Source organism: Miniopterus natalensis, chromosome 11 (genome assembly GCF_054644295.1).
Source record: "Miniopterus natalensis isolate mMinNat1 chromosome 11, mMinNat1.hap1, whole genome shotgun sequence".
In the NCBI taxonomy this organism is placed as follows: domain Eukaryota; kingdom Metazoa; phylum Chordata; class Mammalia; order Chiroptera; family Miniopteridae; genus Miniopterus; species Miniopterus natalensis.
Window position 1 is genome coordinate 76,130,964 of NC_142091.1, and position 14,928 is coordinate 76,145,891.

Here is a 14,928-nt window from a genome sequence, read left to right on the forward strand (position 1 = left end):
GACACTGAGTGGCAGACCACGAATGCTGTGCCAGCTGGGAAACCACAGGCCCTCCCTGGGCACCACGGGGGAGGCCAGGGTTCCAGGCGGGAGACACCCTTACGAGCCCCAGTCGCACACTCAGGGGCCTGGGTCAGAGCCCTGCCCTGGCTACACGCTGGCTGTGTGACCCCGGGCTCAGGCCTGCCCACTGAGAAACGGGGGGATGCAGGGCCCCTCACAAGCACAGTACAGGGAAGGGGCGGGTGACCTAAGTGCACGGCCTGGGCCCGCAAGATTGTGCGGCGGGGTTAACAGGGCTGGAAAGGTCGCTGCTCTGATGTTCATGCCCCCAGGCCCTGGCCATGAGCAAGCCTCCTCCGGGAGCTCCGTCCTCGCCCGAGACACACTGGCACGTGCGTGACGAGGTGGAGAGCGAGCTGGGAGTTGGGGCTCTGAGTGCGGGTGCAGCTCCCCTGGGCGCAGGGACACGGCTCAGCCTGACCTGCACTGGCCTTGTGTCCCGGTCTAGAGAAGGGGTAGGAATGGGACTCCGGCCACCTGGGCTGCTGCAGAGACAGGCACAGTAGGACCAGCCGAGCCCGGCACTGTGGCCGCCGGGCTCTGTGTCTCCGGTGCCTGCCGGGCCCGCTGGGCCTGTTCTCTCATCTGCACCAGGTGGGCATTGATCTGGGCAAGCGCCTTTGCAAATGGGGCACCTGAAGAACCCTTAGCGGCCTCTGTTCACACGTCGCTGTTAGGACCAGTACACCTGCCCAGAAAAGCAAACAAGGCCCCAAGCCCCTCAGCCAGCTCTGAGCGCCCGGCCTCCCACTCGCCCGGGGCAGCCATCCATCCATCCTGGGCACGGTGCCCGGGAAACGCCCCTGGACCCTCCCTGCCCTCGAGACAGTCTGAGCCGGGGCAGTGGGCAGAACTCGGGTTTTAAAGTGTTCTCACCCCTGGGATGGGCTGAAATGCACACGGTGCTCACCCCCAGGCAAGTCCCACCTTCCAGAACCAGCCCCGTGGTGCACGAGGGTCTCCCCTCGCCGGTCCCCACAGAGCTCCCCTGACCCCACGCCAGTCCCCGCCCCGCCCCGCCCGGCCGCTCCTTACCCCACGTGCCAGGGCTGCGGGGGCCTCTTGCCATCTTCGCAGGCGCCGCCGAGCCTGTTGAGCGACGGGGACCGGCTGCGGGGCCCGGGCACGTAGCTGCCGATGGTCCTCAGGGCCCCATCGGCCTTGCCGGGCACCTGCTGAACCAGCTGGGGCGAGAGGCTGCGGTGCGAGGCGGCCGCGCAGACGGCCCAGTCCGGCGCGTTGGAGGCGAGGTTGTTATCGCTGTTGGAGCGCAGCAGGACCCGGGGGGCAGCCAGCGTGCTGGGGGGCCGCCGCCTCCGATTGGAGTACGCCGGGGCCTCTCGGAAGGGCACTGGGTCGGAGAGAGCGGGAGAGGCGGGTGAGTGCGCGCGGCGTGGTTGGCATCTGCGGGCACATGCGGGCCGAGCAGCGGGTGCGGGAGTTCTGGGCTGAGGCCCCTCAGGACCCCTGGGCACAGAACTCATCAGACACAGAAGCGCAGGCGGGGAGGGGGGACCGAGGACGTCTGCATGTCACGAGGGTCAAGCTCACGCTCAAGATGGAAGGGGTGCGGGTCTGACTTCCATCCGGCCAGCGCCCTCTCGGGAGCGGCTGGAGACACGCGTGAGGACGGCCACCCGCCTCACCACGCGGTCAGGGTGCTGAGGCAGCCGGGCCCCTCCTCGCAGGCCTGAGCTCGGCCCGGGGGTGGGCTGGCGGCATCCCCGATACTCACGTGCTGAAGCCCCCGATCGCTCAGAACGTGACTGTATGTGGAGATGGGCTCCTTACGGAGGGGATTCGGGTGAAATGAGGTCACCAGGGTGGCCCAATCCAATGTGACTGGTGTCCCCGTAAGAGGAGATTGGGACAGACACGCAGAGGGGTGACCATGTGGGGACACGGGGAGAAGACGGCCGTCTACACGCCCGGGAGAGAGGCCTCCGGAGGAGCCGGCCCTGCCCACGCCTGGATCTCGGACTCCAGCCTCCAAGACGGGGACAGTAAGTGTCTGTGACCTAAGCTGATCATCTCTGGGACTTTAATACAGTGGCCCCAGGACACTGACACAGCCCTGACGTCTCCTGGGTGGAATCAGTCGGCTTCCACCCCAAGCAGGCTCCTTCCCCATCACACCGGGGCCCAGCAGCGTGAGCGGGAGGCCGGGCTGGCCTCACCCGCTTCTTACTAAGTTCCAGTCTAGACGCCAGGCCCTGGCTGCCCAGGGACTCAGAACAGGGACACGGCCCCCGGGGCGGCGAGGGCCGGCCCTGCAGCCGCCGGGTTGCTCCCAGGGCAGGAGGGGAAACAGAAAGTGTCCTTTCCAAGAGAAGGGGTCTAAGGTGAGTAGCCGTCCAGGCCGGGGGACAAGTAAGATGCCAGCGACCCTGGCTGCCAAGGACACGGGCTTCCCTCGCGCTCAACACCCGGGCAGCTTTCCGCCACGCGACCTGCACGCTGAGGCCAGGGCTGTCCTCCACAGGTGAGACATGGGAATCTGGCCATCTCGTGGGAGGACAGCCCGGGGAGCTTAGGACAGAGTCCTGGACAACCGCCTGCCCGGCGGCCCAAGTCCAAGGCTGCGGGGAGCACTCCACGGAAACGAAGGACAGAGGCACCCTTCACAGAGCCTGCGGGGGACATCGGCCCTACTGCCAGCCCTGCCCGCTGCAAGGATGCCAGAGCTCATGGGACAGAGGTGGTGCCGGCAGAGCTCACGGGGACAGAGGTGATGCCGGCAGAGCTCACGGGGGACACAGGTGGTGCCGGCAGAGCTCACGGGGGACACAAGTGGTGCGGGCAGAGCTCATAGTGGACACAGGTGGTGCTGGCAGAGCTCACAGGGGACAGAGGTGGTGCCAGAGCTCATAGTGGACACAGGTGGTGCTGGCAGAGCTCACGGGGACAGAGGTGGTGCCAGCAGAGCTCACAGGGGACACAAGTAGTGTCGGCAGAGCTCACAGGGGACAGAGGTGGTGCTGGCAGAGCTCACGGGACACAAGTAGTGTCAGCAGAGCTCACAGGGGACACAGGTGGTGCCAGAAGAGCTCATAGTGGACACAGGTGGTGCTGGCAGAGCTCATGGGACAGAGGTGGTGCCGGCAGAGCTCATGGGACAGAGGTGGTGCCGGCAGAGCTCACGGGGACAGAGGTGATGCCGGCAGAGCTCACAGGGCACACAGGTGATGCCGGCAGAGCTCACGGGGACAGAGGTGATGCCGGCAGAGCTCACGGGGGACACAGGTGGTGCCGGCAGAGCTCACGGGGCACACAGGTGGTGCCGACAGAGCTCACGGGGGACACAGGTGGTGCCGGCAGAGCTCACAGGGCACACAGGTGGTGCCGGCAGAGCTCACGGGGGACACAGGTGTGCCCAGCACAGGCCTCGCCCAGTGCAGGGCGGTCCTGGGGAAGCAGAGATGGAGCCGCACAGGACGGGCAGGAGGCCGCCTGGATGACCGTGGGGACACGGGGAAAAGACGGCCGTGTACACGCCGTCTACACAGGAGCTCCCGGTCTGGTTCGGCGCAGCCGGTGAGATTTGGAAATGACACGCGGGGAGGTAACGTTCCCAATGAGACAGCAGCCCACTCTCACCCAGCCGCTTCCTCGGAGAAGCCTCCCTGCCGGAGCTGGACACACAGCTGCCCAGCGGGCGGGCCCTCCGGCTGGGACCCCGTCCTCTCAGCTCCTGGGCGCACGAGAGCTGAGACACCAGCTGGCCTGCGGGGACGGGCCTGGAAAGGCTGCCGGGGCCTCCACGGGGCATCCCCAGGGCCTGAGGCTGCCCTCTGCAGGGGCTCAGCCTGGGGAGCCAGCCAAGGCCTCCCCCGCCTGCTAGGAAAACCTCATCTTGGGGAAAAGTCCCCGAGTTTGTGTTCGGCCGGTTACAGGGGAGAGCCCCGTGGGTGTCACCCTCTCAGAGCAGACAGGCCAGAAAGACTTCGGAACGACGGGGAGCTCATTGGGTGGGAAATGCGCCTGGTGGGTGCTTTGGGGTGACCGGGACCTGCCTGGCACAGGGCTGGGGACCGAAGGACCTCGCCAAGGCCTGATGATTCGTGACCTTAGTGGGCGTCTGCACTGAGGGACTGCTGGCTGCAGCCTGTGTCACAGCGAGAGAGGGGACATCTCGGGCAGGCGCATCCGGGAGGAAGTGGCCACAGAACCCCCAGCTTCCAAATCATCCTCACCGTCCCCCAACCCAGGAGAGGCCAGGGCTCACGCTAACGCCGAGGAGGGGACGCCCAGCTCCAGGGACGCTCCCGGACCGGGAAACGCGCGCATCCGCGACGCCCAGCCACCCGGTCTCCTGGGCGGGACAGTCGGGTGTGTCTTCTGACCCACGTAACTGGGAAAGGTTTTAACGCCCTTCCCAGAAAGTGGTGGGGTTTGGGGGCGTCCCGCTCACGGCTCAGATGAACTCGGAAGGGAAGAAACGTCTTTGAGAAAGCGGGACAGGCACAGGAAGACCTGACGCCACGCTCCCCCGGGAAAACCTCCACGCCCGCGGGTTACAACGGGCGCCCCGGAAAGTGGATCTGGGTTAGTCACGTAAGGGCAGGGGCAGGGCTCGGGCTCGGGCTGCTTTTCTGTCAACTCCGGAGACGCAGGCGGCCCAGGGCCTCCCAGTGGGGCCGGGAGCCGGGGGCCGGGAGCCCGCGTGGGGCGGCCCCCCGGGGAGGCTGGGGGGAAGCGGCGGAGACCGTTCAGATGGGCTCTGCCCGGGGCACCGGCGAGCTGCGGAATCACACAGGTGACATTAGCCCGAGCGTCCTAATGACGATCATCTCGCTGCATCGCCAGATTCCCATTAAATTAGCTTCCTGTGCAGGATAATTGGAGATTTTCTCCTGATGCCTATTTCACGGCTGGGGGGGGAGGCGCCTTCCCAGTTCCCCCGAAGTAGCGTCTTCCTAAACGTGCACGAAACCGAAAGCCCTCCGTCTGACACACTCGCTGGGGCCTCCCAGGATTTTTTGTGTGTGTGTGAGTGTGTGAGTGTGTGTGAAAAGAGTTAAAAATAACTGGTTTCCCGTCTGGGAGTGATTAATATTCCACCCAACCGCTTCCTCCTCTCAGGCAATCGGCAAACTCGAAGTGGGTGGGTTTCCTCCATGCGCCCGTTTAGACATTTTTTCGACAATAAAAATTACGCTTTCCGAGTCCCCCACGAGGCATTTCCCACCCACCCCCCCGTCCTTGCGGCCCAGGGGCAGCCGGGGGGCGCTGGGTCGCGGCTTGGACGCCGTCCGCCGGCGGCCGCGTCCTGACCATCCCTCCTGCCCCCGCAGCCCCCGGGCAGGGGACAGACCGGAGCCGAAACTTCCCTTATTTCCCGGGACTTAGTTCCTAAGGCGCGCGGCGCGGTCCCGGCGGACGCGGGCTCCGGAACGCCCGTCCGCCAGGGACCCGAGACTGAGGGGCAGGAACGAAATTGGGCGGCGCCTTGGGGGTTACAATGCCAGGCAGCTGGGACAAAGCCCCTGCACCCCAGGGGGCGGTTAGTCCCCCCCGCAGCCCCGAGAGGAAACAGCAGCGGTTTCCGGCGGAGCCCGAGGCCCCCGCGCCGGCAGAGCCGCGGGCGGGCGGGGGCTGAGCCCCGCGCGGCGCTCCAGCCCTTCCTTACCTTCCTTCTTGGTGAAGGCGGTTAACAAAGACTTCATTTTCCCGCTGGCTGGGGCGGCCGGCCGCCGCTCATTATATAACCTCCTCGGCCTGGGGACCGGCGAGCGCTGCAGCCCGGCCCCTCGGCGCCGGAGCGGCGTGGACCCGGGGCGCGGCGGCGGGCATCCGGGCACGGCGCGCCTCCGAGCATCGCTGGGCATGCCAGACCCGGCGCGATGGCGACAAAGCCCACCCCATAGTCTGCCTGTCAGCTGGGAGCGATGCACGCAGGCTGGGGCCGCGCTCAAGCCCCGCCGCCTCTCCCCGCGCCCGTCGTGTGCGAGGGGCTACTCTGCTTTGGGGAGCCTCGCGGGGGGCGGGGGGCGCGGGAGCCGGGCATCCTGGGGCCGGTGGCCGGGAAACGGGGGAGGCATCTGCCAGCCTGCGCCCGAAGATCCCAGGAAAGCCGGGCTGGCGCTCCGCGCGGGCCACTTCTGCTCCAACGTGCCCAGGTCTAAATATAACGCGCTGCGCTTTCCTGATTTTATTTTTAAAGAAAAAGCCAAGTTTCCTTTAACGCTGCTTATTTGCCGGCTGGCGGAGGCAGCGAGGGAGTCGGGCGGCTACGACGCCCCTGTGCCGAGAGCCTCGCGCGGGAGCGGGAGCCCGCGCTCCCCGGGCATCCCTCGCCGGCAGCCGGCATCCCGGCATCTCTGCCCGTGACCCAGATTCCCGTTAGAAGGAATCAGGCACGGGCACCCGGCCCCCCGCTGGCTCCCCCCCCCCCCCGTGGCAGCTGCCTGGAGAAGCCAGAGTCCCCCCCGTTTAAAGGGAGACGAGACAATTAGACGGGTCGGCTCGCCCCGATTCCAGGAGGCGGCGGCGAAGGGAGCGTCCCGGGTCACTTTAAACAGGTCTTTGGCATCGGCACCGGGCACAGTCCAGGGGACACGGCAGAGGGGCCGGGGAGAGCTCTCCCCGTAAAACACACACACAGGGGCCGGACGCCGGGTGCTCCCGGCAGGGGGCAGGGCCACCTCCTGAACCCTAAAGGGGCCCGAGAGGGCCGGGCTCTGGTGCCCGCCTGTCACCCGCCGCATGTGCTCCTGGGGCTGCGGTTAAGTGCTCGGGTTTTCCGTTGCTAAGAGAACTGCTTCCCAAATTAGAGAGAGAGAGAGAGAGAGGGAGAGAGATTGAGGCAAAAACAGCAACGGAACACGTGAGTTGAGGTCCGTATGGTTGACACACTTGTGACAGCAAGAATGGCGGCTTGGGCAGGGATGGGAGGCCGGGCTGGCAGGACAGCCCGCCCGGGACGCATCCCGCAGGCGCCTGCGCTAGCGGCACAGTTCATCGCCACCTCTCTAAGTCCCATGCGCCCCCAATGGCACGGCCGGCCTGGCGGCACTCTGCCCGGGTGACTCCCTCACCCACCGCGCCCCAGGCCGGATGGAGCCCCAGCCAGTTCTGAGACGTGCCCTGCAAAACGCATCTGCCGCCCGTGGGTTCGTCACCAAAGGCCCCATGGCCTGTCCGGCTCCATTCAGCTCCTTGGGGACGGGTGGGCTGGCAGAGGTCAGCGACCTTGCACGGCAGGGACAAGGCAGTGTAGCTTCCAGAAGCATCTGCCTCATGTGCTGGGAGCGTCACCAGCCAGGACTCGGCTGCGCCCACTGCGGGGGATGGAAGCCGTGACCCCGGCAGAGTCTCATCGGCCTGTGCTGGCCACAGGCCCGGCCACCCGCCTGGCTGGGATGACATCACAGCTGTGGCGAGCCCAGGGAGCTCCTCTCCCGAGGCTGGGGCCCTGCCCCGTGAGCCCCAAGAATGTGCCAAAGCTCAGGGAACCCTCCGGGGGAGTGGGAGGCGCGGCGATGCTCAGCCCTGCCTCCATCTGTCGGCGGTGGACACCCCCCCAAAATCCCGGAGCCGCGCTCCTCGGACTTCCCCGCCAGCCTCCGCTCCAGGCCGCGGCCTCTGCTGAGGGCGGGGGAGCTGGCGTGTGTGCTTTAGCCGGCGGGGACCTCGCCAAAGGCCAGCGGGCCCCAGGGTCAAGGGCAGCCCTGATGCTGGCCTTGGGTGGAAGACACGGGAAGAGGCGGCTTCACTGGGCGCCGCTGTGAAAGTCTCACCTCTCCACCCCCACCTGAGGGAACAGAACAGAGCCCCCCAAACGGCATGTGTCCCAGGAAGGAGCAGAGTCGGAAACGAGGGTCTTTCCTAGAGGAGGCCCCACAGCCAGAACCAGGCCGGGATGGGGGGAAGGCTCGGCCCTCTACCCCACCCCACCCCACCCCACCCCACATCCCACATCCCGCCGCATCTGTGGGCGGCGGGCGCTGGGTGAGCCCAGGAGACCCAGCAGTGAAGGACAGAAGAGGTCCCTGGCCCCCCACTCGGACGGCACGGTGGGGAGTGAGGCTTGTGGGCACAGTAGGATCTGGGGAAACCAGGAAACACCCCTCACAGAAGGAGTCCTGTCCCAGACACCTTCAGCTCTCCCAACCTGGCTTCCAGGAATCTGGGTAAAAACTTTCCAGAAATTAGGAGCAGTAGCTCTGGGGACACATGTGCGGGCCCACCACGTGCTCAGGCTCTGCCCCACAGAAATCCTGCCACGGGAGACGGGCCATTCCCAGCCCCACCCACCTCGCCAATTGAAGGCTTCCTCGCCACTGGCAGGCATGCTCTCCTTGAATACTTCCAGCGACGCGGAGCTCACTACCTGTGTGCAGTGGTTCTTGCTATTAGACAGGGGCTAAGAATGCTGGCTCCGGGCCCTCGGGTACCAGCCTCCTTCCCTTCACACAGAGAACATGCCTGCACCAGTGGAAAAGCCACAGCATTAAAAGCCCAGACTTCACTCCGAGCCCGTCATGCTCAAACCACGGAGTCCCAGCTTTGACCGAGTGCCTTTGGAAAGTGGGGCGGCAGGTGGAGGGGGACCTGCTCTTGGTCCCTCCCCTACCCCAGCCTCCTGCTGAGCCCCGGGAAGTACCTAACACTATGTCCATACTCAAGACGAGAAGATTGGAGCAACAGAGCTGGAGGCCCACAGTGAAAATTAAGACAAAGAGGAAAGACAAAACTGTCTCCCTCAGGCCCCCGGACGTCTTGTTCTCTGAGTGGTTCACCCAGGACGGGTCTCAGGCGGCCAGGACATTCCCGTGGAGTCCCCACTGAGCCCCCGAGGCCTGCGGCAGGTCCATGTGGACGTGACGGGCCCATGGCCGTGTGTTTGGAGACGCCCGAGGCCCAGGTGCCCAGAGACGGCTGAGCCTTCCTTCCGTCAGCTCGGAGGCCCTCTGTTCCCGCAGGGGCCCTTCCGGGAGGTTGGAGGTGGCCGGTCCCCTCTCAAATGGGTTTCATTCCAGAGGAGAGGTGGGGAGAGGACCTGGGCCCGAGCTGGGCGGGGTGAGGCGGGTGGCGGGGAGCGGGGAGCGGGAATCGGACGCCGCGCGGGGAACCCATCTACCTGCTCTCTCACCTACGTCTCCCACCACCCATCCCAAAGGACACGCGAGCGTCTTTTGAGTTGGGGGCTGTTCGAAAGGCCAAGAAGCAGGAGGAATCATGAGATGGAGGCCCCCAAATGAGCTACTTGCCCAGGGAGGAAGGGGGTCACCCCAAATCAACCCCACACGGTCAGCCTCCTAGCCCGGCCCTTTAGCCACCACCGCGACCCCCATGCCCAAGCCCAGCGCCAGCCCCTTGGTAAGAAATACTGAATTATCGCCCTGGCTGGTGTGGCTCAGTGGTTAGAGCGTCGGCCCTGGGCTGAAGGGCGGGGCGCGTGCGGGGGGCAAGCGGTCGGTGTCTCTCTCACATCAGCGTCTCTCTCTCTCCCCCTTCCACTCTCTCTGAAAAGCAGGGGAAACAATATCTTCTGGTAAGGATTTAAAAAAAGAAATAATGAATAATAAAAACATAAATAAATAATAAAAATTAAACATGTATGAGCCGGTCGGCCTCCCAGCCCACGGGACCTGCGCGGCTTCACATCAGCGCCCCGTGGAAGCCGCTCGAACCCCGATCTTCCCTCCCAAACCCTCCCTCTCTCAGCCTTTTGTTTGCCGCGTCTCTGACAACTGCCTGACAACAGGCTGAAAATAATTTCATCTCTCCTACAAAAAAAGGCTCCTTGCACATCAGGACGCTTCCAGGCGCTGAAGTCCTCGCAGGGAGGAAGCACCAGGTGCCACGCAGCCGCCTGGGGAGAGGCGGGCACGCTGCGGGTCTCGGGAACATCAGGGGACACTCGACGGTGAACCCGCCTCCCCTTGCTGGACGCGGGAGCCCAGCGGGCTCGGGGGAGGGCTCTGGGTCTTACCTCCTGGGTGGCTGGGGGCTGGTTAGGCTCCCCAGCCCTCAGTTTCCCCATCTGGAAGGTGGGATTTCCCCAGCTCACCCCCAGCGCCGGTTGTGGGGTCACCTGAGCTCCTGTTTGAAGCACAGAGGGGTGGGGTGCTGAACTTCTGGGTGGGGTCCCAGCCCCGCCAGGTCCCAGCTGGGTGGCTCCCTCCCCCGGGAATCACGACATCTCTCTGTGTCTCCGTTTCCTCATTTGGGGATAGGGTGGTGCCGCCTCGTAGGAGGGTCGTGAGCATCGAGTCCCTCGATACTTGTAACACTGTGTGGACTTTACTTAAGAGCTGTTAGCGAACACTAAATACATAATTTAATTTAAAAATACCTGTGAGCGGCAGCAAGGCGCTCTCCCCGCCCCACCCTGACCCATGTCTGCAATCAGCCGTCCCAGGCCCCTCAGAATGCATTCACATTATCTTCTCCCGTGTCGCCTCCTCCAGGAAGTCTCCCTGACTGATCCAGTCCTGCAAGAGGCCCCTTCTCAGGGCTCCCGCGGCCGCGCTCTGGCCTTGGGGCATTTCCTGGCTCCAGGAGACTTCTAGCTCCTTGCAGGCAGGTTTGATGCCCAGCAGCCTCTCCCCCGCATCACCCTGCAAACTGGGGGTGCTCCCTACGGCTCTGGCGTGAACGAACGAACGAATGAATGAATGAACCTGTGAAGAGAGGCCGTGAGCCCCCGTTTCTATTGCTCCGAGTGGTCAAGGTGCTATTCCAGGTACGGCAGGCTGGTCTCCCTGTCCTGGAGTCGCCCGGTGCCTGAGGCCACCCCGCTTCTCTGCCCTATTACTGCCACCTCCCCCCACTTCCACCCAGGGACCTGCCTGCCCCCCAGAGGCCAAGCTGCCCTGCCGGCCCTGGCACCTCAAGGCAGGGCAGTGCCAGCTGCAAGGAGCAGCCGCGTGTGGCAGGACACCGGGCTGGCCGCGCAGTTCCCAGGCCCGGCTCCCCGGGCCCTTCCCCGGGGCACAGCAAACCACCCAAATCCCTCAGGACCTCCTTTCCTGCGTCGACCGGACGGAGTGGACCCTCGCTGCCACCGAGACCCCGGCTGACGGCGAGGCTGGGGCTCGGGCAGGAGTGTCTCAGGGACCCTGACATCCCAGATGGTGGGTGTTTCCTTCTTTTTTGCAAGAAGCCTGGGGATTAACTCAGGCCCCACCTCCTCCTGGGGGGGGGGGCTGCTGGACAAGCAGGGGAGGGCCTGAGGCTATTTCTTTCTTAAGTTCAGGGGGTGGCTCTAGCTTGTCCAACAGGAGGCCCGTGGGGAAGCAAAACTCCGGAGGGCCTCCGTGGCCACCAGCCACCCCCCGCCTGTCATCCTACAGAACTGAAAACTAAACGCCCGGGGCAGAGCGAGCGAGGGCGGGCCTGTCCCAGCCCCGCCAGCCCGGGGCAGGGGGCAGCGGCCGGGCACGTGCGGCCCCCCAGGGTCCTCCTGCCCGCACCCGCCCGCTGCCTTTCCGCCTGGCGGCGGGTAACTGCGATGTAAGTATTAGCAGGCACCATCTCTCCATCTCACGGTAATTGTTAGATGAATCACGGTTTTATAAATAACACGCGATATAAAAAGGCATCTCGGCAGCGATGCGGGGTTATCCGCAAAGCTGTGGGTGTCGGGGGCGCGTGCCGCGTCCCGGCGGCGGGCCACGCGGGGCAGCTGTGCTCCCAGAGGATCCGCTGGGGCCCGTGGAGGAGCCACTGGGGCGGGTGGAGGATCGGGGCGGGGACCTGGAGGTGGGAGCCGCGGACCTGGCAGGGCAGGGTGGGCGGCCGATGGAGTGCTGCTGGCGGTCGGGTCGGGGCTCCCTCGGGTGCCAGTCACCAGGTTCCCGACGCCCTGGTTGGGCTTTAGCTCCAAGGCCAAGGTCAGAGTGGGGGCAGGGAGAGCGGCTTTGGAGGGTGGAGCTGGGGCTTATCACAAATCGGATGAGAGCCTCGGGGAGCGTTCTGGAAGGACCCAGACTCCAAGCCCTGCCCTGCCCTCCCCTCCCCCTCGACCAGCTTCAGCCTTAGCCCAGGGGCCTCCGGGGACCCTGAGTGCCCGGCAAACTGTTTGACCAGGAGGCATGGCCTGTGTGTGGCGGTGCTGTGGCTTAAGGACAGCATGAGTCACCCCTGCAGTGGTCCTTCTGAGAGCCAAGAGACGGAGGCCACCTGGACCTCCCACAGGGGACACTGAGGATCAGAGTGCCCACCCAGCCCTGACTGCTCGACAGATTCCCACTCTGCCCACAGGCCAGGACGGGACACCTCTTCCTTGGCTCAGCGTCACATGCCCTGCCCTCACGTGCAGTGGGCCACAGTCTCAGGACCCGGTCAGCACCCCTGCACTGGGGCTCCAGGCACGCCTCTGAGTCCTTGGGAGCAGCTCCCCGACCCCTGGTCTGTGAGACCCTCTCAGAGAGGGTCCCAGAGGCTCGGGAGACCTGGGAGGCAGCTGTCTGACCCAGAGGCACACTGGGTCTGCTTTCAGGCCTTACTGGAGGCTGAGTGGCCCCTACACCTCTTCCTGACCCCCCCGGGTTTTCAGGTGGCCTTGAGCTCATAGCTGGGGGCTGCCTGTCAACTTCCCTCCTATACAGGGGGCCCCAGCAAGGTGGAGGAGGGACCATCCAAATTCAGGTAGGAGCTCTGCTTGGTTTCCCACCATAGAGTGGGCGCCTGTGTGCCAGTAGCCCTGTAGGCGAGCCCTGGATGGCGCAAGCCGGCCCCCGACACCATGGCTGCACGCCCCTCGTGGTTCCACCAGAGACACGGCTCTCAGTCCTCAGGGGAGTCAGGGGACGGGCCACCGGCTCTAGGGCCATCAGGAGGCTCCAATTCTCAGCCCAGCTCACCGCGGCCACAGCAGTGCAGAGAAGCAAAGCCAGGGTTTGGGGGTCAGGATCCTGCCACGTCTGTCCCTCACTGCCTTGCCTCTCTGAACCCAAGTTTGCATATTTGAAAGGGGACAGTAATGCATCCACCAGAAGGGAGTTAGACCCGTGGACTACACTGTCCACACACGTGAAGGCCCAAGGAGCTCTGGGCAGAGTGGAAGGCAGTTCCCTTGGAGGACCCAGTGGGAGCGACCTGTGGTGGGAGACGGAGGTCCGGGCACTTCTACTGTACTTGCGGGTTCCCCATGAGCCACTGGAGTGAGAACCCTGCCTCCACCCCACCCCCCACCTTGCTCTGTTCTCATGGGACCCTAGTCTGGACACTACCTGGACATCTGAGACTCCCCTGCAAATAGATGCCAGGATCACACACAGAGAACCATGTCAGCCACAGAACACCCACATATCCCAGGACACTCTGAAAAGCTAACCACACACAGCAGCTTCTTGCAGAGTGATTTGTTTAAAGGTAGCCAGAGACGGTCAGAGGGTAACCAGAGTGACCACGTGCCATGGACTGAATGTCTGTGTCCCCCCCCAAATTCATATGTTGAAGCCCTAACCCCAATGGGATGGTATTAGGAGGTGGTGCCTTTGGGGTGATTAGGTCATGAGGGTGAGGCCCTCACGATGGGATTAGTGCCCTTATAAGAAGAGCCCTGGAGAGCTGGTCTCTGTCTCTCTGCCACGTGAGGACACAGAGAGAAGGCATCTGTCTGCAATCAAGAAGACGACACTGCCTGGCCGGGCGTGGCTCAGCGGTTGAGTGTCGACCTAGGATCCAGGCGATCGGGGTTCGATTCCCGGTCAGGGCACATGCCCGGGTTGTGGGCTCAATCAATGACTCTCTCATCATTGATATTTCTATCTCTCTCTCTCCCTCTCCCTTCCTCTCTCTGAAATCAATAAATACATATTTTTTTTAAAAATCACAAAAAAAAAACCAAGACGACACTCACTAAGAATCACACTGGTGGCGCTCTGATCGCCAGTCTCCAGGGCTGTGAGAAACGCCCGTCTGTTGGTTAAGCTGCCCAGTCTCTGGTATCTTATTGTCACCACCTGAGCAGACAGGACACCACACACGGCAGATCGGGCCACTCACCCCTAATAGGCCTGCAGGAGACCTCATGCCATCGCCCCTCCCATGGCCCCCCATCCACCCTGGCCCCTGCCAGCTCCCCTCAATTCCCTGAGTACCCATCTGGGCCTTGGCCCCTGCTGTGTCCCCATCTGGCTTCCTTCTAACTCCAGCCCTTCGGCACTCACTGTGAAGGCCACCTCATCAAAGAGGTGCTCCTGGGACATCCTTTCTAAATAGGCCACCCTATGCTCCAGCTTATCCCCTTGTTATTTTTCCTTCATTGCATTTATCGAAAATTGATGTCACACAATTTATGAGTTTGCTTACATTGTCTTTCCCCCCAATAACATGATTTCAGGGTTTGAGTCTGTCTTGTTCATCGACAGAACTGAGTCCAGCCCTTCACGAGATCCCTCGTTTCCTACCTCCAGTCAATAAATGAATAAGTTAAGGACAGCGTTCTCCCACTTCCCCCTGGGGTTACTCATTGTGTCATTCACTGTGTTTGCCTTACTACATAAAACATCTATTTCTATAACTCTCCCCACCACGAACACCCCTTCCCCATAAATGGAATGTTCCGGAAGGCATGGGGCAGGAGAGGGGTTCACACACCTTTCCATCTGCAACACGAGACCTGGCACAGAGCCGGAGCTTATGAACCCGAGTTCTGGTTACCATAGGTCCTTGTCTGCCCGTTTCAACATCTGGGGTTTCCGTGGGGTGGCTTCTGTGAATTGTGGTTTCCTAAGATTACACGTCCCATTTCCCTGCCTCTTTGCATGTTTGGTAATTTTTCATTCTATTTCAGTCATTATCTTTGATGTATTGTAGAGACGCTGGATTGTGTTATCTTCCCCTGAAGAGTGTTGAGCTTTCCTAGCAGGGAATAAAATTACCAGTAAAACACCCCATCCTGGGAAGGTG

At 63.4% G+C, this 14,928-nt stretch overlaps 1 protein-coding gene across 1 annotated transcript in view; it reads right to left on the minus strand.

Annotated features, from left to right (window-relative positions):
- Positions 1–14,928, minus strand: part of LOC107540356 (SH3 and multiple ankyrin repeat domains protein 2) — a 214,349-nt gene that overhangs the window by 143,589 nt on the left and 55,832 nt on the right. Inside the window, exon 10 of the mRNA XM_087822068.1 lies at positions 1,099–1,414. Within this exon, the coding sequence (XP_087678194.1) occupies positions 1,099–1,414 (316 nt within the window). The remainder of the gene's footprint in view (positions 1–1,098; positions 1,415–14,928) is intronic.